Source organism: Notolepis coatsorum (genome assembly GCF_963971535.1).
Source record: "Notolepis coatsorum genome assembly, chromosome: 5".
Lineage (NCBI taxonomy): Eukaryota > Metazoa > Chordata > Actinopteri > Aulopiformes > Paralepididae > Notolepis > Notolepis coatsorum.
This window is the reverse complement of record NC_140169.1, coordinates 78,850,540-78,876,243: the sequence shown is the minus strand read 5'-3', so window position 1 is coordinate 78,876,243 and position 25,704 is coordinate 78,850,540. Positions and strand designations below refer to the sequence as shown.

Sequence of the window (25,704 nt, the reverse complement as noted above, 5' to 3'; positions counted from 1 at the left end):
GCGCGCTCCAGGGTAACAGGGAAAACAACAACGTTTTACCCAGATATCCTGCCCCTTGCGCCAATACACAACTCGGTTGTCTCACAGGACAACAAGCAGTATTATTAACACCAGCGTTAATGCCTTATGGCACAGATCCTACCTGAGTGCGAGTCAGCTCGATAGCCATGGCCGCCTAGTTATAGTTGAAAGTGGGGGTGCAAGAATTTTCTTTTTATTCATTTTTTTTTTTTTTTTTTTTTTGGACAGGCAAGGGGTGGTATGGAGGGTGTCCGGCACGACCCCCTCCATGGCAGACGTTTTTTATTTTATTTAATGTTCGCAATCTTTGGAAACTTAAAAACGTGTTATTAAGTGTCATTGCGTATTATTAATTTGATTGAAATTACGTAGTTATGGTTAGATTTATATATTGGGGGGGGGTATATCATATTTTTCATATGATCAAAAAGTGGTGGAGCAAGATCATAACCTTGCTCCCCCAAGTTCAATAGTGGGAGAGCAGCTGCTTCCCGTGCTCTTAAGGCTAGGCGTCTATGTCGATAGCTACACATCGCACGTCGTCCCTTGAAGTGCTGCCAAGACGAGGAAACACCAGGATAGACCCGAAGCGGAGATGCATCGAAATACATCCATCTGCAGGGCCGCAGAACCCATATGAGCGCCGTTGGAAACATGCCAAAGATTCCAGGGGCTGGCAAATCTCCGGCATTGTTCAATTTCTCTTTACACTTCATACTCGCTATCACTAGTTACACAGGGTGCAAAGCAGCCGCCATGATGGAAAATGAAAAAAAGGAAGGATGAGTGGTGACCACGCCCGGTGTCTTATAGTAAGTCACTGGAGTGGGGCCTGGTCAAGTGCAAGGGTGTTTAGTTTTTTCGTTATGTAGTACAGTAGGTACTAGGAGATGAGGTATATCTCGGTATGGCATAAGAGCGGGACGCAATGCCAGTACGAGTATATAACGGGTTCCATAGGTACAAAAATCCATTGTACAAGCAAAACTGTACATTGGAATATTGACAAAACCATACTGGGTCATTTACTGTACATTGGAGGGGGTTGGGTTAGGACATTTACAGAGGCCAGTTTCGAATTGCAGTCTCCCATAGGTGTTCTTTGAGAGTGGTTTTGAAAGTGGGTAGTGATTCAAATTCCTTTACAGCTTTGGGTAGGGCGTTCCACATTGATGTGGCATAATTGCAAAACGTGTTTAGTCCCTTGTTTGAGCCGAATCTGGGTTTAACATGATTTGTGGAGCTCCCTCTGGTGTTGTGATCGTTGTATTCACTGACCTTTGGGAAGTATTTTGACATGTACATGGGTACCTTGGTCTTGTAGTGTATCTTGTAGACCAGGCCCATTGCAAGTTGCTGTACTCTGTCGTCTACTCTAAGCCATCCTAGGTTGTCAAAGTGGGCAAGGGTGAGGTGGGTTCTAGGAGTAAGGTCAAGCAGTAGTCTGACCAGTTTGTTTTGAGATGTTTGTAATTTAGTTTTTAGCGCCTTTGAGGTGCTTTGGTACCATGAGGTGCACGCATAGTCGTAGTACCCTTGAATGAGTGCTCCTGCCAGAGTCTTCAGGGTATTTTTGTTTACCAGAGAGGATATCCGGTACAAGAATCGAGTTGGTTGACTTTTTTTATTACATTGGATGCCATTTTGTCACAGGAAAGATTAGCCTCTAGGATGGAACCCATGTAGGTAATTTCATCTTTCCTTGTGACAATATTGTTACCCGCTGTAACTGAGAAGCCGTCGGTCTTGCTGAGTTTGTTATTTGAACCGAAGAGAATGGACTCTGTTTTGCCCATGTGTAATGATAGTTTGTTATCAGCGAGCCATATGCAGATTTTGCCCAGTTCCGAGCTGAGGGTTTCTTCAACTTGTAACTTGTTTTTGTCAGAGACCAGCAGGGCTGAGTCGTCCGCAAACAGGAACAAGTTGCAGTCACAGGCTGACGACATGTAATTTGCATAAATTAGGAACAGTAGCGGTCCTAGTATGCTTCCTTGTGGAACACCACAGCTCACTGGGAGGGGGGGGATAGGGTACCGTTTACCTCCACCATCTGTTCTCTCCCCTCCAGGTAGGATTGCATCGAGCTCACTGATAGACTATCAAAACCAATTGCTTTTAGCTTGTCAATCAGAATGGTGTGATTGACAGTGTCGAAGGCCTTTTGTAGGTCCAGCATGACCATGCCGCAGTATTTGCCCGCATCCACCTCTTGTTTGATGTGGTTGTTTAAATAGAGAAGGCATGTGTCAGTGGAGTGGGATGTTCTGAAGCCAGATTGGAATTCGTAGATTAGATTTTTTTTCGCGAGGTACTTTTCGACCTGTTCGTATACTATTTTTTCCATGACTTTCGAGATGGAGGTAAGGATAGAAACAGGGCGGTAGTTGCCTGGGTCTAATTTGCTCCCCTTTTTGTGCAGGGGTGTTACTCTCGCAATTTTGAAGTCCTTGGGGACGTGTCCCTGTTTTATGGAGAGGTTTATTATGTGTGTGATAACTGGGGTGATGGCGGCTGCTGAGTCTCTGAGGAATTTGGAGGGGATGTTGTCATGGCCGGTGGCCTTGTTCGGTTGGAGGGCGCTCAGTTTTTTGAGTACCTCATCTGTAGTTACCATTTCCAGTTTGAAGTCGTCTTTGTGGACCCCTAGGTTCTTGTAGTATGCTACTATGCGTTTTACCCCATAATGCCCTGAGTGGGAGGGTAGTTTGTTTACCAGTGTTGTGGCTATGTTTGTGAAGAAAGTGTTTAAGTAATTGGCTACATCCAGCTTGTCTGTGATGAGCGTGTTGTCCGTCTTTATGTTTATGTTTGAGAATCTGGTTTTAAGTTTTTTACTGCAGCCTAGTTGATTATTGAGTAATTTCCAAAGTTCACATGGTTTGTTTTTGTTTTCCTCAAGTTCCTGTCGCAACTTGGAGGCAAGGTTGGCCACATGGAATTTAAATGTAAAGAGCGACACACCAAGATATTTATATTCAGTGACTCTCTTAATGCTAGAACCACTGTTTCTGGCTCTAGAAAACAGTATACATCTAGTTTTACTAGCATTAATTCAAGTTTAATAAAAGCTTCCTGGAGGGTAATAAAGGAAAGTTGTAAGTTTCAGAGTCAGCAATACAATACACAACAGTATCATCTGCACACAGATGGGCTTGACAACCATTCAGCGAAGACAAAATATCATTAATATAAATAGTGGAGGACAGATATAAAATATAAAGAGGACAGAACCTAGAATTGAACCCTGTGGCATACCTTTAGTTATTGATTAAAAGTTTGATTGGGCATAACCCGACTTTACACACTAATCTTGGAACCAATCACATGCATGTCTATCCAAACCAATAGTAGACAATCTTTTTTTTCTTTTTCTTTTTTTTATCTCTCTTTCTCCGATTTTTCTCTGTTTTCTCTCCCCGTCCCAATTTAGTCGTTGTGCCAATTCCCCCCCTCCCCTACCTGGTTGTTGTGCGCATGTTCTCCTACTGGTCGGTACAAGGGAACCCTGAAGTATCCGCACGCTTTTTCCAACACGTGCAGCGACAGCCAGTGGCTCTCTTCTCACCTGACAGCGAGGGCTCTCATTGGTGAAGTGTAACACGTGGGAGGTCACGCTGCCTTCCTCAAGTCCTGCCTCCGCTGAGCAAGCGCCCAGACCTGACCTGTAGGCGTCACTGTCCACAACGCCAGCTTCCCACCCACGGCTTCCCTCCCCCTAACCCAGCCAAACGAGTTAGTATAGCGATCAGCCCAAGCCAAGGCAATGCTGACTCTGGGAGTCGGTAGACAATCTTTTTAAGAGTAAATTGTGATTGACTGTATCAAAAGCTTTTGATAGATCAATAAAGAGGGCAGCACAGTGTTTCTTCTTGTCTAAAGCTGATATTATGTCATTAGTAACTAAAGCGATGGCTGATAATGTGCTATGATTGGCTCTGAACCCGGATTGGTGTGGGCTTATACATCCAAATGTATTTTTATCTTGTAGTTTGCAAAATCAATCGGCCATCCTTTGGGTCAGGGGTAAAACAGATTTAAGCAAGGAAAATGTGTTTATATCAGTGGGTTGCTTATCCCCTGCTTTCATTACCACAACAAATCCTGTGTGTGTGGGGGATTATGTATCGATCCAAGCATTTAGTCAACCAAAGGTCACTTCTCATCCTCTACCACGCACTATAGAGTGGTCCCATATTTGAACTATTGTCTGGAAGTCTGGGGTAATTCTTACCGTTCCAATATATCACCTCTTTATATACTGCAAAAAAAGGCCATTAGGATTGTGTACAATGCTAAGCACAACCAACACTCTACTCTACCCCATTGTTTTTACAAGCATCAGCTTTTAAATTATGGGACTTAATCATACAGTACTTAGAACTGCCAAAATCATGTTCACACAACTCTCTTCCAATCCCCATCCAGTATCGGTTCACTGAGAGGGTGGAACCAGGAATTATAATCTTAGAGGGAAACAGAAACTCCAGCAACCGGGTGTAAGAACCACTCTAAAATATATGTGCATATCTGTTTGTGGAGTGAGATTATGGAATGGATTGGATGAGGAGGTTAAACTGAGTAAAACATAAACCAGTTTAAAAGAAAGTAAAGAAATAAATAAAAACTAGTCAGACTCATGTATGTCTTGTTGAGATGCCGGGGGAAGCAGAGCAATGTTACATGTTGATGTTTGGTATAGCCATTGATGGTCAGGTGTGTGGGGAATGGAAAGCTTAGCTTCTACCATCCCCCTTTTTCAAACCATTAAGTGGTGTCTGTTGTTGTTACTGTTGTCTATTGTATTGTTTTGTGGTGGTTATTGTACTGTTTCGTGGTTGTCTTGTATTGTATAGGTTGCATGGTTTGAAATAAATGAAAGAGTAAGTAAGAGTAAGTAAATCATTAAAAAATGTAATTGGATCTCCCCCCCCCCTCTCTCTCTCACTCTCTCTCTCTGGCTCTCTCTCTCTTTGTCTCTCTGTTTCTGTTTCGACACCAACTGTTCCCTCTCCATTCACCCCATTCCTTTCTCTCCGGACATGCTTTAACTCTTTCTTTCATCTCTCTCTCTCTCTCTCTCTCTCTCTCTCTCTCTCTCTCTCTCTCTCTCTCTCTCTCTCTCTCTCTCTCTCTCTCTCTCTCTCTCTCTCTCTCTCTCTCTCCTTCCCCTCTCCCTCTTTCTCCTCTCTCTCCCTCCCTCTCTGACTATTTCTTCTTCTATCCCTCCCTCTCCCTCCCTCTCTCTCTCTCCCCTCTCTCACACCCCCTCTCTTTCTCCTCTCTCTCCCCCCTCTCTCCCTCCCTCCTTCTCTTCCCTCCAGGTGTGTCCGCCATGGCCTCCCTCCTGTCCCTGGCCTGGGTGCTGGCCTCCTACCACAAGCTCCTGCGCGACTCGCGCGACGACAAGAAGAGCATGAGCTACCGGGGCGCCCTGGTGCACCTGTTCTGGCGCCTCTTCACCATCTCCTCGCGGGTGCTCTCCTTCGCCCTCTTCGCCTCCGTGTTCCACATCTACTTTGGGATATTCGTGGTGCTCCACTGGTGCGCCATGGCCTTCTGGGTCATCCACGGCGGCACAGACTTCTGCATGTCCAAGTGGGAGGAGGTGCTGTTCAACCTGGTGGTGGCCGTGGTCTACGTCTTCTGCTGGTTCAACGTCCGCGAGGGCCGGACCCGCTGCAGGATGGTGGCGTACTACACGGTGGTGCTGCTGGAGAACGCTGTCCTCAGCGCCCTGTGGTACGCCTACCGCGACCCGGCCACCACTGACGCCTACGCCTCGTCGGCCCTCTGTGGCGTCTTCCTGTGCTTCGCCTCGGGCGTCGCCTGCATGGTCATCTACTACGGGGTCCTCCACCCCATGGGCCCCCGTCTGAGGGTGCTGGCCAGCTCCTGCTGCGCCGAGTTGCTGTGGGGCCTTCCCTTGCCCCCCGAGGCCGAGCCCATGGCCCCTACACCGGGCTACACGCGTGGCTCCCAGGCCACCCCTACCCGGGGCATGGCAGCGGAATACCTCGAGGCAGACGAAACAGCCACGGACACCTGCCTGCCCGTGTTCCAGGTGCGGTCCACGGAGCCGGTGGACGCGGCCGGAAGGCCCATCCGGGCCGAGGGGCCTCTCATCAAGATAGACATGCCCAGGAAACGCTACCCGGCCTGGGACGCGCATTTTGTGGACCGCCGCCTGCGCAGGACCATAAACGTGCTGCAGTACATTAGCCCGAACGCGGTGGGCATCAGGTACAGGGACGGTCCACTCCTTTACGAACTCTTGCAGTACGAGTCATCCCTCTGAAGGCGTTCTCTCACACAGCTCTCACAAAGAAAAAACATATATATACTTCTTCATCCTTCCTGGATCTGCCCACCCCCCCCCCCCCCCCCTCCCCCCATCTGGTGTTTTTCTCTCTCTCTCTTTCTCTCTCCTCTATGTTTTTTTCTTCTTCTCCTGATTCTTGTTCTTCGTCATGACCATTCAGTTTTCCTGCAGGAGATTTGTGTGTTGTCTACCGAAGATATGTCAAGATGATATAAAAAACATAGTCATTATTTATTTTTGGGAAGAAAAATATACAGTACAGAGAAAAATGATGAACCTATCCTATGTGACATTATAGATTTACAAAAATGAGATAAAAAAAAAACTCTACGTTCGTAGGGGAGTGGTCTGTGTGAGTGAATGTGTAAATAACACATGTGTCATTATGAAATGTGTTTTAATGCATTATACTGTATTGGTGATTCAACCTGTCAATACACTTGTGAAGGGCATATTGTATGTCCCTGTGACATGGGACTGGCGCAATGCCTGATGGGAATGATGGAGGAAAGCCCTAGGGGTTGCAGGTCTTTGCACACCTTTAACATTAACTGCCATTCCTAATATACATCATTTGAATAATACAATACTGTTTACCATGTCGTTAGCGAATTAGAGCAAGCGATCAAAATCTTTTCAGAGAAGCAGAGGATTGTACTGTAAACTAACAAAGGCACATAATAACAGATTTCAGCATAAAGGACTTTCTGGTAATAACTGTCGCCACTAAAAATGTCCTGGGTCTGCTACTGTATGTCTGTTCCAAATTCACTATCCTCATCCTATCCTGTCTCTCTCGGAGAAGGAAACACACTGACCTTCAATCAGTTCCACTCATAATATTCAATATTCAAAGCACAGTGCCCCCTGTCGGTAACCAGCTCTAACAACAGCATGCCTTATTTGGTAATCACCTCGCTTTGCTGTGACATAGCACAAAATCTATTACATAATAAGATTGGTCAAATAGAAGGGACGTATTAAAAAAAACTATTGAGGTTACTTAACACTCTTCTTCTTCTTCCACCCCGAATAGCAAAGCGATAAAAAAAAAAGAAAACCGTGCATGGGATAGAAAGCAGCACAAAGCCTTTTTTCTTTTTTATGAGTCAAAGTTAAATATAATAAAATGGGATATAGGCACAAACTTCATTACCATGATGATAACCCATCTGTGTCTGTAATTATTACAGGCAATATCTGCTCTACTCTCATCAGGATCACAAGGAAGCAGTAGACAGTGTGACCCACTCAGCCCTTTGATTTCCATTCATTCAATCAAACCTTTGGCTCTCAGGCCATAAGGCAATTAACACTGATAAAACCAATCATTTGCAACACAACAAATTACTCTGTATTTATTTTATGCAGATGACAAACTTAAATTTTTTTGAAGAGGTTATGCACTCTCTTCCAAATATTATTATATTATAGAAAGACTTATTTCTCATATTTCTAGTTACAAAATAAATTGGACTAAGTCATCTCTCTACTCCCTCTTAATTCAGCTGCCAAAGATGAAAGTGTTTATTTCGATACACTGTACCTATTTTCTCTCACTTTAGATATTTAGGGGTAGACGTATACTGTATCCTACACTAAGAAATATGTTTTGAAGAAGAACTTTAATACATCCCTCACAATAATAGAATCTGATCTTACAAGATGGAGGAATCTCCCTATATCTTTATCAGGTAGAATATCTATAAATAAATGTATGTATTATCAAGGATACACTTTTATACTTCAGTGCCCGATTTATCACCTCCTCCTGGTTATTGGAATAAAGTACATTGCATAATATCACAATATTTCAATTTCTAATTATACTTCCAGTCACTACATTTTTGGCCTTTGTTGAATTGGTTCTGCTCTGGGTTAGCCCCTTTCGTGACTGTGATGCACCGAGTGAATCCACAGTCACTTCCTAGCCCATAGCAAACCAACGTATGTTGACCATGAAGGACTGGTTCTGCCCGAACCGTTCGTTATACAAGTATCACAGAGAAATTTCAAAGGTACTCACAGTTGCACGAGGGTTTCGGACAGAGATACGTGATGGTTTGAAAGCTCGTCGTTGCTAATAAACATTTTAAATAATTTTTATAAACGTGTACACATCACAGAGGCAGCGTTGCATGCTGGGCGCACCAGGCATGTCGTCACAAATGCAGAATAAGAGAAGAATCCATTTTGATGCAACGCTGCCTCTGTGATGTGGTTGGTTTGCTATGGGCTAGGAAGTGACTGTGGATTCACTCGGGGCATCACAGTCACGAAAGGGGCTAGCTCTAGTTCGACAACCCAATGTGACATATGAAATAAATGCGGTAGCACCATCTCCTCCAGAGGATTTTCTTTTTTTACAGGACTCTCCGAAATGGTGCAAACAGAGATACGGCCCAATTATATCACATTCCATTTAAATTTGGTGCCATTTTGAGAATAATTATAAATGGTTAACAAAATGGCATTCCCACATGCTCATATTTCACGTCACTCTTAACCCTTTCCCTACCACACGACAAAGGGTTAACCCTTTCACAACCACACTACAGACGGTTAACCCTTTCACTACCACACTACAGAAGGTTAACCCCTTCACAACCACACGACAGAAGGTTAACCCTTTCACAACCACACTACAGACGGTTAACCCTTTCACTATACCCCACTACAGAAGGTTAACCCTTTCACTACCACACTACAGACGGTTCTATTTCATTATGGCTCCGCTCAGCGTCAGTCTGCACGCACTTCACTTCGTGCATGAGCACTGAATAAAAAATTCCACAATGTACCTTTACATCCCAACATTCGTCTGGCCACACCCCTATCCGCTTACCTTCATAAGCAGGTGTGTGGTCACCTACTCGCCTCCTTCTTCACTTTCACCACAAGGAAGTGCCTTCGGTAGATCCCACACTTGACGAGGTTGTTAGCTGAAGAAAGTTGGAACGGGAAGATACGTTGACATCATATCTTTATTTTCTCTCTCACTATTTTCGAGAAAATACGGCGATATTGTCTTCGTCACTGGAGTGTCTGGAAGATGATGATCATTCTGACCTCCACCGGCTTTTTCGTATTAGGGGCTCGCGCCGCTGATGTACTCCCCGACTGCAGTCCTCCCCGACTGCAGTCCTCCTTGCTGCGGCTGGATGGGGTTGCCCTCCGGTCATACAGCTGGACTGTAGGAAGCACCGGCTGTTGTGAGAAATCGGTTTGCTTCCGGGTGGGGTGAGTATTGTTTTGCTTGCGAGCTCTGGTTGTCTGTTTATGCTATGGGGGTTAGCTGACAATTTTACGAACGCCGACTCCGGACTGGGGTCCTCTGCTCGGCTTCTTAAGCAACGGACGGAGGATCTTGGTCTGACGCCCATGATGGTCAACCTAGTGGGCCGCGACCAAGACCTGAGAAAAACCCGGGATTCTCTGGACGAGCGGATGCTTCTCTGTCCCGGCAGGCCCCATCTATCACATAAATGTGGAAGTACACCCTAACGAGGAAATGTGGGCATAGGATCTTCTTTATCGGGAGTTCCATGCTCAAAGTCGGCTGCAGCCCGGATGGGAATTGTGCTGGCTCCGCTGTATGTCTGGTAAATCACAGTTGAAAACTGTGTTTGACATTTCTTTTTCTTTTTCCCTCTTAGGATGGGGAGGGACTTGGACAGCGGCCTGTCTGAAGTGTGGCTTGTTATGTCGTTGTGTACAGTTCAGGTGATAGCTGCTTAGCTGGCGTGCTAGTTGTGGCTTACTGTTGTTAGCCAGTCAGCTGTTAGCTGCGGCGCTAGCTTGTTGTGTTCACCAGGCTAGTAAACGTTAGCTTGTTGCTATCAGTCGGGCGGCTGTTAGTTTAATGCTACACTGCTGAAACGTTCTGTGACTATAACATGCCTTAAACACTCTGACTACGACGTCATCTTTGACAGAGGATGTTAGTCGACCCTACACCCGGGTGCCAGTGCCAGTGCCAGTGAGGATTTCGTCAACATGGAGAACGGCGGCTGGGTGGCGTTGCGGACATACCCTCGTCACCGGCGCAGGAGATGCTGGGTTCAACTCGGTGTCCCGTTAACCAGTGTTGCTGTTCTCTCTGCCTGCGTTCAGGGTGAAGGTAGGAGTCCTCCGGACTTTAAACACTTCTTCTTTTCTTCCCTTCTAAATGTTTTGTAATAACGATGTTTCCAAAACATGTGTTGCTGCAATACATTGAGGATCCGACGCGTTTTGTGTGTGAATTGTCTTGTCACTGGTATAGCTTCTCTCTGTAGTAAATCGGCGTTGTTTTTTACATGTGTAAAAATGAACTGGTTTGGTTATGATGAGAACATGTGTGTTCATGTAACGTTGTACTGTGGGTGAACTCACAACTAAGAGGGTTATTAACCTGTAAAGCTATGCTTAGTGACATGTGATTGAGGAATGAATCTTTTTTCTCAGCCTGTGATGACAATGAACAGCATGTTCACACATTAACAGAGGTGCCTGTTCGCCTTGGTCGTATCAAGGGTAAGATAGGAGGGGTGACCCCCCGGTTTCCCTGGGGCTTCCCCCCCCCTCCTCTCAGACATGTTTGGTTACAATATATTGTGTCACTGTGTTTGTGGGGATACGATGTAACCCTCAGCTTAATTGCTGGGGTTGTGCTTTCTGCTTGAGAAACTATTTTTTCCTAAAGAAAAGGTTGTTTGGTCACTTATCATGTGTGCTTAGCAAGGCCTGTGGCCAATACATAATCGAGGACTTCTGTCTTCTCTCGTTATGAAAAACGGCGTTCCTCTGTAGTAAGAGTGTACTTTTGCCATTTTTTTTGTGATGAAGGGTTGTGTGTGTCGTTGTGATCTACAACTGGGTTAGGTTTGGCCCACAGAAGCACATGTGTAAGTCTGGACCGGGGCTCTTAAAGGGGCCCTCTCTGTTCTGTGTTTTTCCTTAGTAAAACTCAGGTAGCAGGTTAGCGCATGAGCTATGTGAGGCTGTTAGATGCTTCATGTAGCATGCTATGACTGTGTCATGCTCTATTTGTCATTATTTGTTTAGGGCAAAAAATAATACACTGCCAGAAAAACTACAAAATATTTTTCATTTAGAAAGTGAGTTTAGTAGGAGAAAATACAATTTTAAGTTTGCACGTACCACACTTAAACATATGTGTCCTTCAGTTATTGGTGTAAAGTTGTGGAATTCTCTCCATAGCGAGCTTAAGGGATGTAATAGTGTTTATCAATTCAAAAAAATTTATAAAAAAAGATTTAGTCAGTATGAAAATCAAATGTGATCTGAATAGTGAGATCTTTTCCTTTTTTTTCTTCTCTTTCTTTTATTCTTTATTCTTTATCATTATTATTATTTAATTTTTTCTTGTTTAACTGTGGATTGTGTGTTTCTTTTATAATGGTATAAATGATTATTTGTGTAAATTAGGTTGTACACTGACCATTAAGTAAATACTTGTTAGTTTAGGAATAAGGGGCAGGTAACTATAAGATTTATTCTTCTTCCTGCTCCTTTTGTCCATGGAATGACTATTTATGATTGTGTAATGAAGAAACTATGATTGTATTATTCCATGTGGCAAATAAAAACTCTGAACTGAACTGAACATCGTATCATGGGTGAGGGGTCGTAAAGGGGTGAACTCGTAATCCTTTCCTCCCCTTTTTCTGTTGGTCAGGGGTTAAAACCACCTGCCCTTCAAGGTTCCTGTCACGTTGCTGTTCGGCACGTTACAGGGTAAGGGGGGGGGGGTTTCCTGGTCCCACGCCCTGGAAGATTGGGCGTGTGCACCGCGGAAATTCCCCCGCCATAGAGTACGTCTCTGAGCGCGTCTCTATTGGTAAGATTTCCGTGGGTTGTTCAGGTCCATGTTATGGATCTGTTTCAGGGAGTTGTCAGAGCTCCTCACGAAGCTCCTCCTCAGGGAGAAGTGCCTTCTGTGAGTTCGGACTCTCCTTCCCAGTGAGGGAGCCTCCTCAGAGTTCAGAGCCTCTTCCTCAGATTGTCAAGGTGAGTAGAACTTCAAAAAAGGAGTTCTGCTCTATTGTGTGTGTATTCGATTCAATTCGATTATTGAGTGTGTATTGGTTCAGTGCCTCCTTCTCGGAGAGCCCTGACCCAAGTGTTACATAGCTCAATGTTGCAATATTTCTTTTCAATCTATACAGCTCGCGTGGGAAGTCTCTCTGGGGATTTCCGTCTCCTCCCTGTGGCGAGGGTGGCGGGATGTAAAAATGTTAAAAAAAATTACCCTCAGCTGCATCACGTGGGATTCATGTCAGTCTGTGTTTCTTTCTTTTTTAAATAAAAAGAGGAAAGAACATGAAGCACGACGGCTCCGTGTCGTTCTCCCAGGCGACTTGGAGGAACAATGTCTGGTGTCTTGTTAGACTATCCATTGATGTGTTTGGGTCTCGATGCGTACATAGTGCTGGCTCTGGGTGTTTCTGCCTTGGTTGCTCGTTATTAAAACAGCGTTTTTATAGGGCAACTGGGATGGAGTTTTGTCTCTTCCGAGCGCCAGTTTACTAGGTTGTCTCGATGAATTCTCGTTCATATCTGGGGGATGTTAACGGAATAGATCAGAACATAGGTAGAGGGGTCTCATGCCCTTGGGGTGGGCCACTGAGCGCGGTACAAATGGGACCGTCTGGGTGGCGCCCTCTTTTCATGTTTTAGATTGACACGCATACCTACCCCCTCTTCTGGAGTGGGCATGTCGGCATGGTTAGGGCACGGGACTGGTTCTGGTCGCGCTGGTCCAGGTCAGTTAACCCGTTGTCCGCCGGGGACGCAGATCTGCTGTTCTGGTACCCTGAGGGACTTGTGCTTTTTTCGGGGGGGAAAATGCCGGGTCGGCCCGGGTGTCACAGGGTTAGGCGTTATGGAGACCCTTTGTTGGGTACATGTTGTACCTGGCACTATCATAAGGGGCTGATTCTCCTTTCTTTCGCTCCTCTCTCACGCATGGCGAAGAGGGGGCTGTTGGGGTGGTCTTCTGGACCTCCTCTGGTAACCCTGTGTGCTTCCCGAGCCGCCGGGCCCGGTCCGAAGTAATGTTTCGTTGAAACCGTAGGCCTGGGATAACCCTTTTTTCTTGAGGGGTTATAGGAACAACCACCGTATGTGGTACCAAGAGGGTGGTTGATTCCCTGGTGTGTTGGAGCAGAGTCAACTCCCGGGTTACCCGGTTGAGTGTGCCCCTGCACGTTCATGACGTCTGCCAATCGCGTCAGCCTTCTCTGCCTCGACCCCTCTGGGTGGGTTTTTTTTTATGGAGGCTTTGTCATGGTGCGCAACAATGCCAGCATACGCCCCTTCCGCCGGGGGGGCTGTTTTCAGTTGACCCCTTTGGCGCCTGTCTCGTCCGCAGTGCTCCAGGCTCGGTCTACAGCCTGCTGCCTGGTTTCCCCGGTGCGCTGCCTACTTCCGTTGGTTAACCTTTTGAATGCTTTATGGCCATGCTGACTGCCTGTGTTGCAGGGTCAGTGTGCCAGGCGGTGTACTAATGGGGGGAAAGGGCCCGCTCTTGGAGGGGCCCTGTCCGAATACGCTGGCGATGTGGGGGTCGGTGTCACTAAGTGACCGCCTGGTGGGGTCTTGATGCCTGGCGTCATTGACCTCTCCGGGCCCCCCTTTTTCCAGGGGATCCAGTCCCTTCAGTGGGTCTGGGTCTTCCTTCGCACTCCGCTGCTACGGCCTTGCCACGGGGTTGAGTTTGCTCTTGACTCCGTGATTTTGGGGGCAGTAACGAGGGTTGTTCCTTCCGTTCGTTCCCTGGTGGCATGCGGCTTGTGTGTGTGCGTAGTCGTGGGGTCAAGCCACGATCTGCTCACCCTGTGCGTTGAGTTGCTTGAGTTCCTCTTCGCACGGTCGGATCCGTCTCCCTCCCGTCCTCCAATAGGGAGGGTATCCTCCATTAGGGAGGGTCGGGGGGCTCGGTCCTCCCCGGTCTGATGGTTGTGGGGGGCCTCAGCGGGGTACATTTGTCGAGCTTCTGGCTCCCGCTCAGCTCCTCTTGTGCAGACTGACGCTGAGCGGAGCCATAATGAAATAGAACGTAAGGTTATGTATATAACCAAGTTCTATGAATTATGGTGACGCTCAGCGTCAGGACGCCACTGCGGCTCTTGATCTCACCTTGTGGTGAAAGTTTGGGAAGGAGGCGAGTAGGTGACCACACACCTGCTTATGAAGGTAAGCGGATAGGGGTGTGGCCAGACGAATGTTGGGATGTAAAGGTACATTGTGGAATTTTTTATTCAGTGCTCATGCACGAAGTGAAGTGCGTGCAGACTGACGCTGAGCGTCACCATAATTCATAGAACTTGGTTATATACATAACCTTACGTTAACCGTCTTCTGTAGTGTGATAGTGAATGGTTAACCTTCTCTGTAGTGTGGTAGTGAAAGGGTTAAAACATCTGGGGTCATATCTTAACACATGATGTGGGATTGTCCTTCTGTCAAGACATTCTGGAAGAATGTAAACAATGTTCCTCTCCAAAGTTCGATTGATCTGCTCTGCACAACTATAATGCTTTTAAATTATGACACTCCACTTTACACGACAATCAATCTGAGGCGTCTCTGGCTGGTGGGCTGCACTGCTACTGTACTTTGAGATGACGGCAACATCCTCATGCTCTTCCCCGTAGATTAATACTGTACTAGATATCCTAATAGTAGAGCTATGTTCAGCCAAACTGAATGGGGTTACGGTAGCTCAGACACAGTCAAGATCTAGAAGGCACACCTAGACTCTGTATATGACATTATAACTTCATAAGGAACCTTTCTTATTTATTTTACTTTATTTATTTATTTATTTATTTATTTATTTATTTATTTATTTATTTATTTATTTATTTATTTATTTATTTATTTATTTATTTATTCACTCCATTCATAGAGAGGAGCTTCATCTTTTGTTTCTTTAATTTCTCACTTAAACACAGCTTTATTGTATTATATGTCTTATATTGTTTATATATGTATTATTATTATATTATTATTATTATTATTATTATTATTATAGCCTTTTTTTCTCATTATATTCATTCCATCCACAAATTATGATGGTGGTGTGCATATTATTCTAGATGTGGTAAGTAAATTACGTCCTAATTACTGCATCTCGTAAAATAATAAAAAATGTGATCACAAAAAAAGTTATAATAAAATAAAATAAAATACAACAATATAGTGTAGTAAAAACAATCCAAATAAGTATTTTTTTTATAATTTTCTTTTATTATTATTATTATTATTATTATTATTATTATTATTATTATTATTATTATATATTTAATTTTTCACTTTAAACATAAAACAAGGCAACATAATACAGTAATAATAATAACAATACCACACAGTACCACAACAACAATAATAATAACAACAATAACGACATTAGCAATAATAAAAATAATAAATACAGAACATAAAAACCAACTTGTACTATTACAGACACCACAAAAGATATCACAAAAGACATTTCCTCCCCCACTTTTTTTTTCTTTTGAAAATTGTTTAAGGAATATGTGAATTTTTTAACTAGGTGGGATGGGGGGAGGGGGCGTATAAGAGTGTGAATAAAGTAATACAAAAAAACTTGACTAGCACAAATATCTGTTGGGGCAAGGAAATCCTCCACCATTACCTTCTGCAGTGTAGAAAGTAAAGCACATCTACCCACCCCCGCTCACACTCTCCTCCCTGTATCCCATTTATTGAAATAATTTTAACTGATGTTTTAGGTTGACTAATACTAGGGCTGTCCCGATTACTATTTCCTGGGCTTCGAAGCTTTAGTAGTAGGCCTAATCATCGTAGAATAATCAAAGCTTCATATTCCTCTTGCACACAAGTTTCAACGCATGCAGCGGGGAAATGCAAGCAATGGGGTCGAAATCTCTTATGATGTCCTTAAGCTGAGAAGGAACTGATTTTCAAAATGAATATTGGTTTATTATTTCTCCAGGCTATTTCTTATGCTGATGTAGGCAGATTCTTTTGGAGGGTTAAATAAAGGAATAAAGATTTTGACCATTGATTACCATGGCAACCAATAAAGCTTCGAAGCATTCGGGTCAGTCCTAACTAATACACACACATATGGTGCAAAGGCTCGTCACAAAAAAGAAAACATGACAGGCCTGTTGAGATATTTGTATGCTATTGTATTATATCTTAAGTGTTTATTCTTTGTAACCTTCATTTTGTACACAATGACGTGGCCATACTTTCCCAGAGAGTAAATTTTTTCCTTTCTCTTTTTCTGCGCTCAACGAAACATGTTGCAATGTTAAAAGGCATTCTCCTTCATACTGTTTCTCTTAAAAGAGGCTGTGCTCCTAAGGGTATGACAGGGCCACCTGTTCAGGGAACTGCTAGTACAGTTCAAAATTAAGCCAAATCCCATGTCTTACAATCCTGTCTTCTCCTGATTTCTTCCAAAACACGCGTGTGTATCTACTGTTAAATATCTCCCACCCGAGATATCTCTATGGGGGGCGCTGTCCACCACAGCTATCTGGGGGGTTGAAACCTGGGTAAAATATGCCTTCTATGTCATAGGAGCCTGACAAGAATAGAAAGGGCTAATACTGCTCAATTCATGAGAAAAAGTTAATGCATTTCATACTCCGATTTGATCTATTTACTCTTCATCTGTGTATATATATTATATATATTATTATATATATATTGTGTGTTTTTCTTTTCTTTCTTTTACAGTGTAGTGTATGGCATGACTTTTGTGTGAAGCATTAGTATCAAGACACCCAACAACAAGTGTGGATGCTCATGAGCCCTGCACTAAACGGAGGATCTCACTCCCACTGGGCCGCCAGCTTCACGCTCTGCGTGGCCTTCTGGGCCTGGTGACGGTGCACAGTGATGGGCAGACTGGACCGTGTGGGTCCTGGTCTGAGGGGTGAGGGGCTTCCTTGCCCGGGGGCTCGGAAAAGAACACGAGGACAGACCGTTTGAAAGGGCAGGGATGTAAATACGAGAGAGTTTATGTGAGAGTGCGTTTAAGTGAGTGAACTTATGTGAGTGAGTTTATGTGAGTGAGTTTACGTGAGTATGTTTATGTGAGTGTGTTTATTTCAGTGTACTTATGTGAGTGAGTTTATGTGAGTGAGTTTACGTGAGTATGTTTATGTGAGTGTGTTTATTTCAGTGTACTTATGTGAGTGAGTTTATGTGAGAGTGCGTTTAAGTGAGTGAACTTATGTGAGTGAGTTTATGTGAGTGAGTTTACGTGAGTATGTTTATGTGAGTGTGTTTATTTCAGTGTACTTATGTGAGTGAGTTTATGTGAGTGAGTTTATCTCAGTGTGTTTATGTGAGTGAGTCTATGTGAGTGTGTTTATGTGAATGAACTTATGTGAGTGAGTTTATGTGAGTGAGTTTACGTGAGTATGTTTACGTGAGTGTGTTTATTTGAGTGAGTTTATGTGAGTGAGTTTATGTGAATGTGTTTATCTCTGTGTGTTTATGTGAGTGAGTCTGCATGGGAGAATATCTTACTGTGTGTGTGTGTGTGTGTGTGTGTGTGTGTGTGTGTGTGTGTGTGTGTGTGTGTGTGTGTGTGTGTGTGTGTGTGTGTGTGTGTGTGTGTGTGTGTGTGTGTGTGTGTGTGTGTGTGTGTGTGTGTGTGTGTGTGTGTGTGTGTGTGTGTGTGTGTGTGTGTGTGTGTGTGTGTATGTGTGTGTGTGTGTGTGTGTGTGTGTGTGTGTGTGTGTGTGTGTGTGTACGTGTGTACGTGTGTTCTTAGCCGGTTTAGCTCCGCCCCCTGGTTGCTGCTCCGCCCTCTCACCTCGCTCCAAACAGTGCCGGGCTCAGGTGCACTCCCATGCATTTTCTGGTGGTTATTGATAATAAAAAATAAAAAAGGTGAGGGTTGGAGTTGTTGAACAACTGTGGAGATCCTAACATGAGAACATGCAATGAGGTGCACTGCCATAATAACCGAGAGCTTCAACATCCCGGGTCCAAACATGTTCAGCCCTGACTAATTGAGAACTGTTGGGTCAGCTTTTAGAGTCACACCATATCATCTGTATAGATATATACACACCTGTCGGTGATGCAACAATGCAACATTGTTTACCGTAGTGGTTATGTTCTTCTTCATCATAGTGGATGAACTAGTGTAGTAAAAAATAAGAAGAAAAAGAAAACTGAAAACAAACAAACAAACAAACAAACAAACAAACAAACAAACAAAAAAACACTAAACAGCCAATACAGGGGTTCCTCAGGACCAATAACTCAAGACCACCGAACCAGCTCACTCGGGGGTCTCAAAGTGCAGTCACTATCCCCAGGCATGTCCTCAAGGCTCTCCATTTTGTCCTTATTTATAAGTTTTGCATCCTGGACCTCTCTTGTCTGTTGGGATATTATCAACAAACCTTGGTTTTTATGTGTTTTTTTATGGATTTTTTGGTTAACCCTTTCAGGTGTACGTTGTTTAGAAACGTTTGATTAGAATTTCCGTCTCAGAATTCTAGAACATAACGTGCTAGCTTTCGGTGGCCGGCATCTGTTGTGACATCATCATCATTGGAATGTTCAGTCCTCAGAACTCCTAATCTCGTTACCTGAGATCACACACCTGAGAGGAGATAGAGAGAGAGATTACTCGTCGTTGATTCCCAGTGTGCAGGATTCTGTGGCCGTTGGCTGCCTGGCCATTCTGTGCGTTCTCTCTGACCTCCCATCGACTTTCTTCAGACAGGGACACACATGTTAAAATCAGGTGGAGATACACTGTGATTCATTCATGACCTTATTTTTTCTTTTTTTCTTTCTTTAACCATGCTAATAATTGGCGTCACAGAGAAAGGTTAATTTACTGTTATGTTGCACTTCAACCTCAGTGGTGCTTAAAGGCACTGCTAGTAAGATTACAACATAAATATATCATTGTAAATTCAATACTATAAGCAGGATTACGAGACTGGTGAGAATGACCACGATGAGTCCATTGGTAGCCTCTGTTTTGTATTGATATTGTATTGATTTTGTATTGATATTGTTGTGCCACCAGGTCAGATCCACAGGAGTCCTGCTGAAGGGCATTAACCCTTTCACTGCCACGCTACAGACGGTTAACCTTTCACTACCACACTGCAGACGGTTAACCGTCTGTAGTGTGGGAGTGAAAGGGTTAACCTTATGCAGTGTGGCAGTGAAAGGGTTAACCCTTCTGTCGTGTGGCAGTGAAAGGGTTAACCTTCTGTATTGTCGCAGTGAAAGGGTTAACCCTTTGGTAGTGTGGCAGTGAAAGGGTTAAAGGGGAACACCACCTGCCCCAGGACTGTTCAATCAGTATTAAATACACATACTATTTGTGAACACCAGAGAGGAATCACAGAGAAAACCCTCCAATCAGTGATGTCACTGGGATGTAAAATGGGGGTTTGCTCCATAGACAATGAATAGGGCTCTGACTTTATATGGCCATATGATACTTGCAATGAGCTCTTACACCCAAACAAGGTTTATATTCTAGCACTGCTAGAAGGTCTGAACCAGAATGAACCCTTTCACTACCACACTACAGAAGGTTAACCTTTCACTACCACACGGTTAACCGGCTGTAGTGTGGTAGTGAAAGGGTTAACCTGTAGTGTGGTTGTGAGAGGGTTAACGCTTTGTCATGTGGCAGTGAAAGGGTTAACCCAGTGTTTCTCAAAGTGGGGGTTGATCACTAAAGTGCTATCTGTTGCAGCTGCACTGTTCTCCATGAAAATACCATTTCTCAAAATCTGAAAATCATTATTTAATAAAACACAGAAAAGGATCACCAAGTTACTCTGGATAAAAAAAACTTTACAGACAACATTGAGACAAAGCTTCCTGACACATCTCCATCCAAACTCTTGGAAGAACTCTTTGAAATCTCATCTGATACCACCTGGAGAGCTAGTTTCAGAGTGTGGTGCTGAGCACCAAGTATCTCATGATGCAGCAGTTAATGTGTTGATACCATTCAGCACCACATACAGTATCTGTGTGAGGCTGGCTTTTCATCCATGACAGCTCTGAAAACAAAATATAGGGCCAATTTGAAAGGTCACGATATTGGTGTTATTTCAATCAATTTAAACATGGCCCATTTCATGACTATTTTGTTGGGGCGAGGGGGGGGGGGGGGCCCAAAATATTTTGGTCCGCCAAAGGGGGGCCTGACAGAAAAAGTTTGAGAAGCACTGGGTTAACCTGTATTGTCGCCGTGAAAGGGTTAACCCTTTGGTTTTGAAAGGATTAAACCCTCATTTGGGGCGTAGAGCCTCATTTATTGTCTACGGAGCATTGTCTCTACATCCCAGTTTGGAGGGATTTATTTTTTAGTTGTCTCACTTTTTTTTTACTTTAGGAGAGAGTGGTGCGTCTTCTTCGCAAATACTGACTCAACTGTCCTGGAGGACAAGAAGAACATGTGAATTATTAACCCTTTCACTACCACACTACAGAAGGTTAACCTTTCACTACCATACTACAGACGGTTAACCGTCTGTAGTGGTAGTGAAAGGGTTAACCTTCTGTAGTGTGGTAGTGAAAGGGTTAACCTTCTGTAGTGCGGTAGTGAAAGGGTTAACCTTCTGTAGTGTAGTGAAAGGGTTAACCTTATGTAGTGTGGTAGTGAAAGGGTTAACTTTCTGTAGTGTGGTAGTGAAAGGGTTAACCGTATGTAGTGCGGTAGTGAAAGGGTTAACCTTCTGTAGTGTAGTGAAAGGGTTAACCTTATGTAGTGTGGTAGTGAAAGGGTTAACCTTCTGTAGTGTGGTTGTGAAAGGGTTAATAATTCACATGTTCTTCTGGTTGCTTCCCCTTTGCTGCTGCTGCACGGGACCAAACGGCAACGTCTCCTTGGCAACACTGTGCACTGGGGTTTATGGGAAACGTGGTCTTATCATTAGAATTAGGCGACCAATTGTTTTGGCATGTGTCTCATTTGTTTACTGTAATTATACCAAGGTATCACAACTAATCTGACAATTATATATTGATCTTATATATTATTATAAAAAATGCTCCTTGTAGTAGCTTTAACCTCACGTGACCGCTAGTTAACTTGTGTCATTAGTACGTGAGAATGACAACTAATTCAACTGACTGAATTAAACTGAATTAGGTCCACAAAGGCTTGATAAAGGAGTCGGAGTAAAGAAACGTAATACACATATGTATAAAAGTCACTCAACTGATCAATACATTTTACAACACATTTGTATTACACTTTATAATGTACAGTACATTGTTTCGCCAAAAAAACTAGAAAAGATATTAGCTATAGAAGCCAGATCATGAGCGAGATTTATTTAGATATTAGTTGAGTTTCTCCAGCTTGTGCTCTGGTTTATATAAGTCCTACACAGTGGATACTCTGGTTTATACATGTTTTTACCCGTAACGTGGTATTCAGCCGGTCAAACTTTACACAGGTCATCAAACAAACAAACAAGAGGGATAATACCTCCTGTCAAAAACACACATCCCTGAACAGCCACGACACACACAGCGGGGGAGCGCTCCTTCTAGCTCCTCGTTGTGGTGCCTTGATTCTCTATCAGGTGCTTCGCTCCAGGCACGGCAGCCAGGTCCGCAGTCAAACCATGCCAACAATGTCTCTTCTTTGTTCTTATCATCTGCCAGCACAATAATCAAGATGACGACGCCAAACAATGTCGCGAGAAACCGTCTCTCCGGCACAGATCAAGTCAAGCCAAGTTCCTTTAGACTCCATTACATCTTCCATTGACACTTTGAGTAGAGAAAAATGCTTCTTAATCTTAAAGGGAAATGCCACCTGTTTTAAGAATGAATGTATGTGCTTCCTGCTGCGGGACAGTCCAGTCGATGTTTGTGAACGTGCGTGCACCGCTCTCTCTTAAAGCTATGGAAATTACTTGAGAGAGAACCCTCCAATGGTGATGTGAAATCTGGGGCTGCTCGGTCTCTGACATTTATAAATATTTGTGTGAACTCTTACACCCAAATGATGTCTCATTCAGACCTTCTATACTAGAATATAAACCTCATTTGGATGTACTGTAAGGGGTCACAGTTATGGCCTCATGAAGTCAGAGCCCCATGTATTGTCTATGGAGCAGCACCAGATTTGACGTCCCAGTGACCGATTGGAAGGTTCTCTCTGTAGCTTTAGGAGAGAGAGTGGTGTGTGTTCACAAATACTGACTGCAGTGTCCTGGGGCACAGGAAGAACATTATGTGAATTCTTAAAATGGGTGGTATTCCCCTTTAAGATTTCAACTATGTTTGTGAAAACACCTAAAGAGTGTACTGGTTAAAAAAATATATATATATAAAAAAAGAATTCAAGAAAATAAAGAAAATACTGTACAACCTCAATTTGAGTTACAACGTCAGACCTATAATTACTGAATGCGATATGACCAGAAGTTGGATATTGTGTGAAACAAAGTTATACACGTTTTTTTCCGAAAAAAGTAAGGCAATACTAAACATAATTTGTACTTGAACAAAGGATTCCACGTGTTTCTTACGTCTGAGTGAACTGAATCCAAACAGTGGGTTCAGCCGTTTCATTCGATTACAATTGAAGAAGGAATGAACTCGACACCGCCCGTGTTTCGTTTGTTTGATCGATATATAGTCTTGATGTACGACAGCCACAATGAAACCGAACAATTCGGTCCATGATCGATATGTACAATCTGTCTATGCCTTTGTCTGTCTTGCAAAGATGAATGATCTGTAGTGCCAAGAAGAAAATCATCCTATGACATTTGTTTTGTGTGAACTAATACATCTTCTAGCCAACGGATAAATGCCTGCAAAAAGAAAAAAACAATGAAAAAGAATTATTCCACATTTAAAAAATGTTTTAACGGAACGGCACATAAGAGATTCTTAACGGCTTGATAGAAACAGGCACAATCGCTGACTCACTCATTTCCTGGTTTTCCCGCCATGCTCCCAGCATGCCTTCTAGAGCCCATTGTGAGGTCACCCTCGACATTTAGCATGTAAAGTGCTTTCTACTGTACAATGACCCTGTGTGAGGCAGCAGGCCACAGTGTTTGATTTGGTTCAGTGTTTGTGGCTGTCTGTTTGACCATTTAGTACAATACGCTTGGATGATGAAATGGTGCATTTTTTTCTTCTTTTTTAATAACCTGGTGCTGAACTAACACTTATAAAAGGTGCTACCACAAAGGGATTGCTGGGTCCACCTTGTGTCTTTCTAAGAGCATATGGCCTTCAGGTCAACTGGAAGTCCCTGCCTCCAAAACCTTGCAGACTCGCAATGCTCAGAATTAGCACCTCAATTCTACACAGTTTACAGCCGAACTCAACTCTCAAATGGTGCCCTTTATGATTTCCCAATCTGTACAAAAAACAACAACAGCTCTTCTACGTTTATCATGATGTTTTCAGCATTCATTTCACTTTAAAACGATTCAATATGCACTAGGTTTATTTATTTTTTTCTTCCTGAAAGGATAAAACAAGCAAATTACAAAAACGCATCATTTTGGCACACACGCGCGGAAGCACAAGAGTACTTCTGAAAATGGAATCTGGGTAAAAAATTATAGAATGTGATTGCTGTGTTGTAGATTTCTGTCATCTCTATGTCCTTAACCTGTGTGTATCTATTTTCGTTGTCACTGTAGAATTGGCTGTAATATTTTGTTTAAAAAATGGATTTGATATTCTAATGAAGTGACTATGGTTGTCATATTAATTGCTGCTGTTTTTTTATTTTATTGTTATCGAAGGTGTTCGGGAATATTGGTTTGTTAAATATTCAATCAATTTTCCAAATTGTGTTAGATTGTTGATGTATTTCACAATTCTATCAGGATACTCCTAGGCTATATGATTTACCAGGGGTATTCCAAAGGTTGGCATAATGTCAGTAAGAAAACTACTTGCTACGTACGACCTGTAGCATCTCTATGAACGTGTACTCATACAACCTATGTTGTGACAGAGAACATACAGTACAATATAAAGAATGATTCATTTGTTGTTGTTAAATATAAAATGTAAGTAAAACGTGTCATGGAAACCCTGTTCTTTAAAAAGAGAAAAAAAAGGAAAACTGATGTCCAGTATTCTATTAACCCCCTATTTTTGGGAAGAATATGAATATTATTAATAACATATGGTGCTAAAGTTCTTTTTGTATGTTTTTGGTTTTTAGATGAAAAGATAAATATTATGCCGAAAAATGTAATGTCAAGCCTTACTGTAGATTACTATATCAGACTGTTCATCCCACAAGAGAAAAAATAAATATAGTCTTTGAAAGTGAAAAATAGACCAGACATTGTATACTGTATTCATGTGCATATTTCACGTGCAGATGCGGCTATTATCCAACAAGGGTGTATACGTATAGTGTGTGTGTGTGTGTGTGTGTGTGTGTGTGTGTGTGTGTGTGTGTGTGTGTGTGTGTGTGTGTGTGTGTGTGTGTGTGTGTGTGTGTGTGTGTGTGTGTGTGTGTGTGTGTGTGTGTGTGTGTGTGTGTGTGTGTGTGTGTGGTGTGTTGCATGATGTAGACCTAATACACATCAATGTAAGATCTATTATAATATTATTGAGTTTGGTAATGGGAGATGTGACTACAGTGTGAAGGGTTTATTGAATGTTTCTTACCATCATATTTTGAATGTCTTGGCTCCGGCAACACCCTGTGATTCGGACAAGGAATCTATAAATATCAGTTATATTATGGTTGAATATAGGCCTATTGGGCTATGATGTGTTATTGATATGTCCTTGTTATTTAGGTGTGCATCTCAATTTGATTTAATAGGCTATTTTGCCAATGCTGTGCCAAATCAGTCAATTTGATTAAGTGGGCATGAGGATTTTATGATTTTATCATGTAATTAAATGCAGAATCTTTTACATTTAGGTTCGATGTTGTTCTTAAACTTGTCCCATTGTGCCATAATCCAGTCACTGAAAGAGAGGTGCAGAGATTGCAGGCACAATAGAGCAAAACAAAATAAATAATAATAAATCACTCTTTAAAGCCTATAGCATGGCATTTTCATGACAGTTCATGATTACAGTTGTGGATTGAGGCTCTTAAATATAGACCACATGAAATGTGGAAACAGTAAACATACTGGAACATAATATTAAATATTAAATATATGAAACGGTCATCTCAAAGATGTTCAGGACAGTTCAGTGTATTGACCCAGACACAAGGGAGAGAGGTATGTGATGATGACACAGTGAACAGCTCCAGAATAAATTGGACAATATGTAAAAGGGGACCCTGGACTATCCAGGATGATTTGATCAGGTAGGCTATACATGTTCTGAGCGATTGGCGC

At 43.0% G+C, this 25,704-nt stretch overlaps 1 protein-coding gene across 1 annotated transcript in view; it reads left to right on the top strand.

Annotated features, from left to right (window-relative positions):
* Positions 1 to 6,319, top strand: part of xkr6b (XK, Kell blood group complex subunit-related family, member 6b) — a gene marked incomplete at both ends in the record, with an annotated part of 347,851 nt that extends 341,532 nt beyond the window's left edge. Inside the window, one exon of the mRNA XM_084314614.1 lies at positions 5,346 to 6,319. Within this exon, the coding sequence (XP_084170740.1) occupies positions 5,346 to 6,319 (974 nt within the window). The remainder of the gene's footprint in view (positions 1 to 5,345) is intronic.
* Positions 6,320 to 25,704: the final 19,385 nt, after the last annotated feature.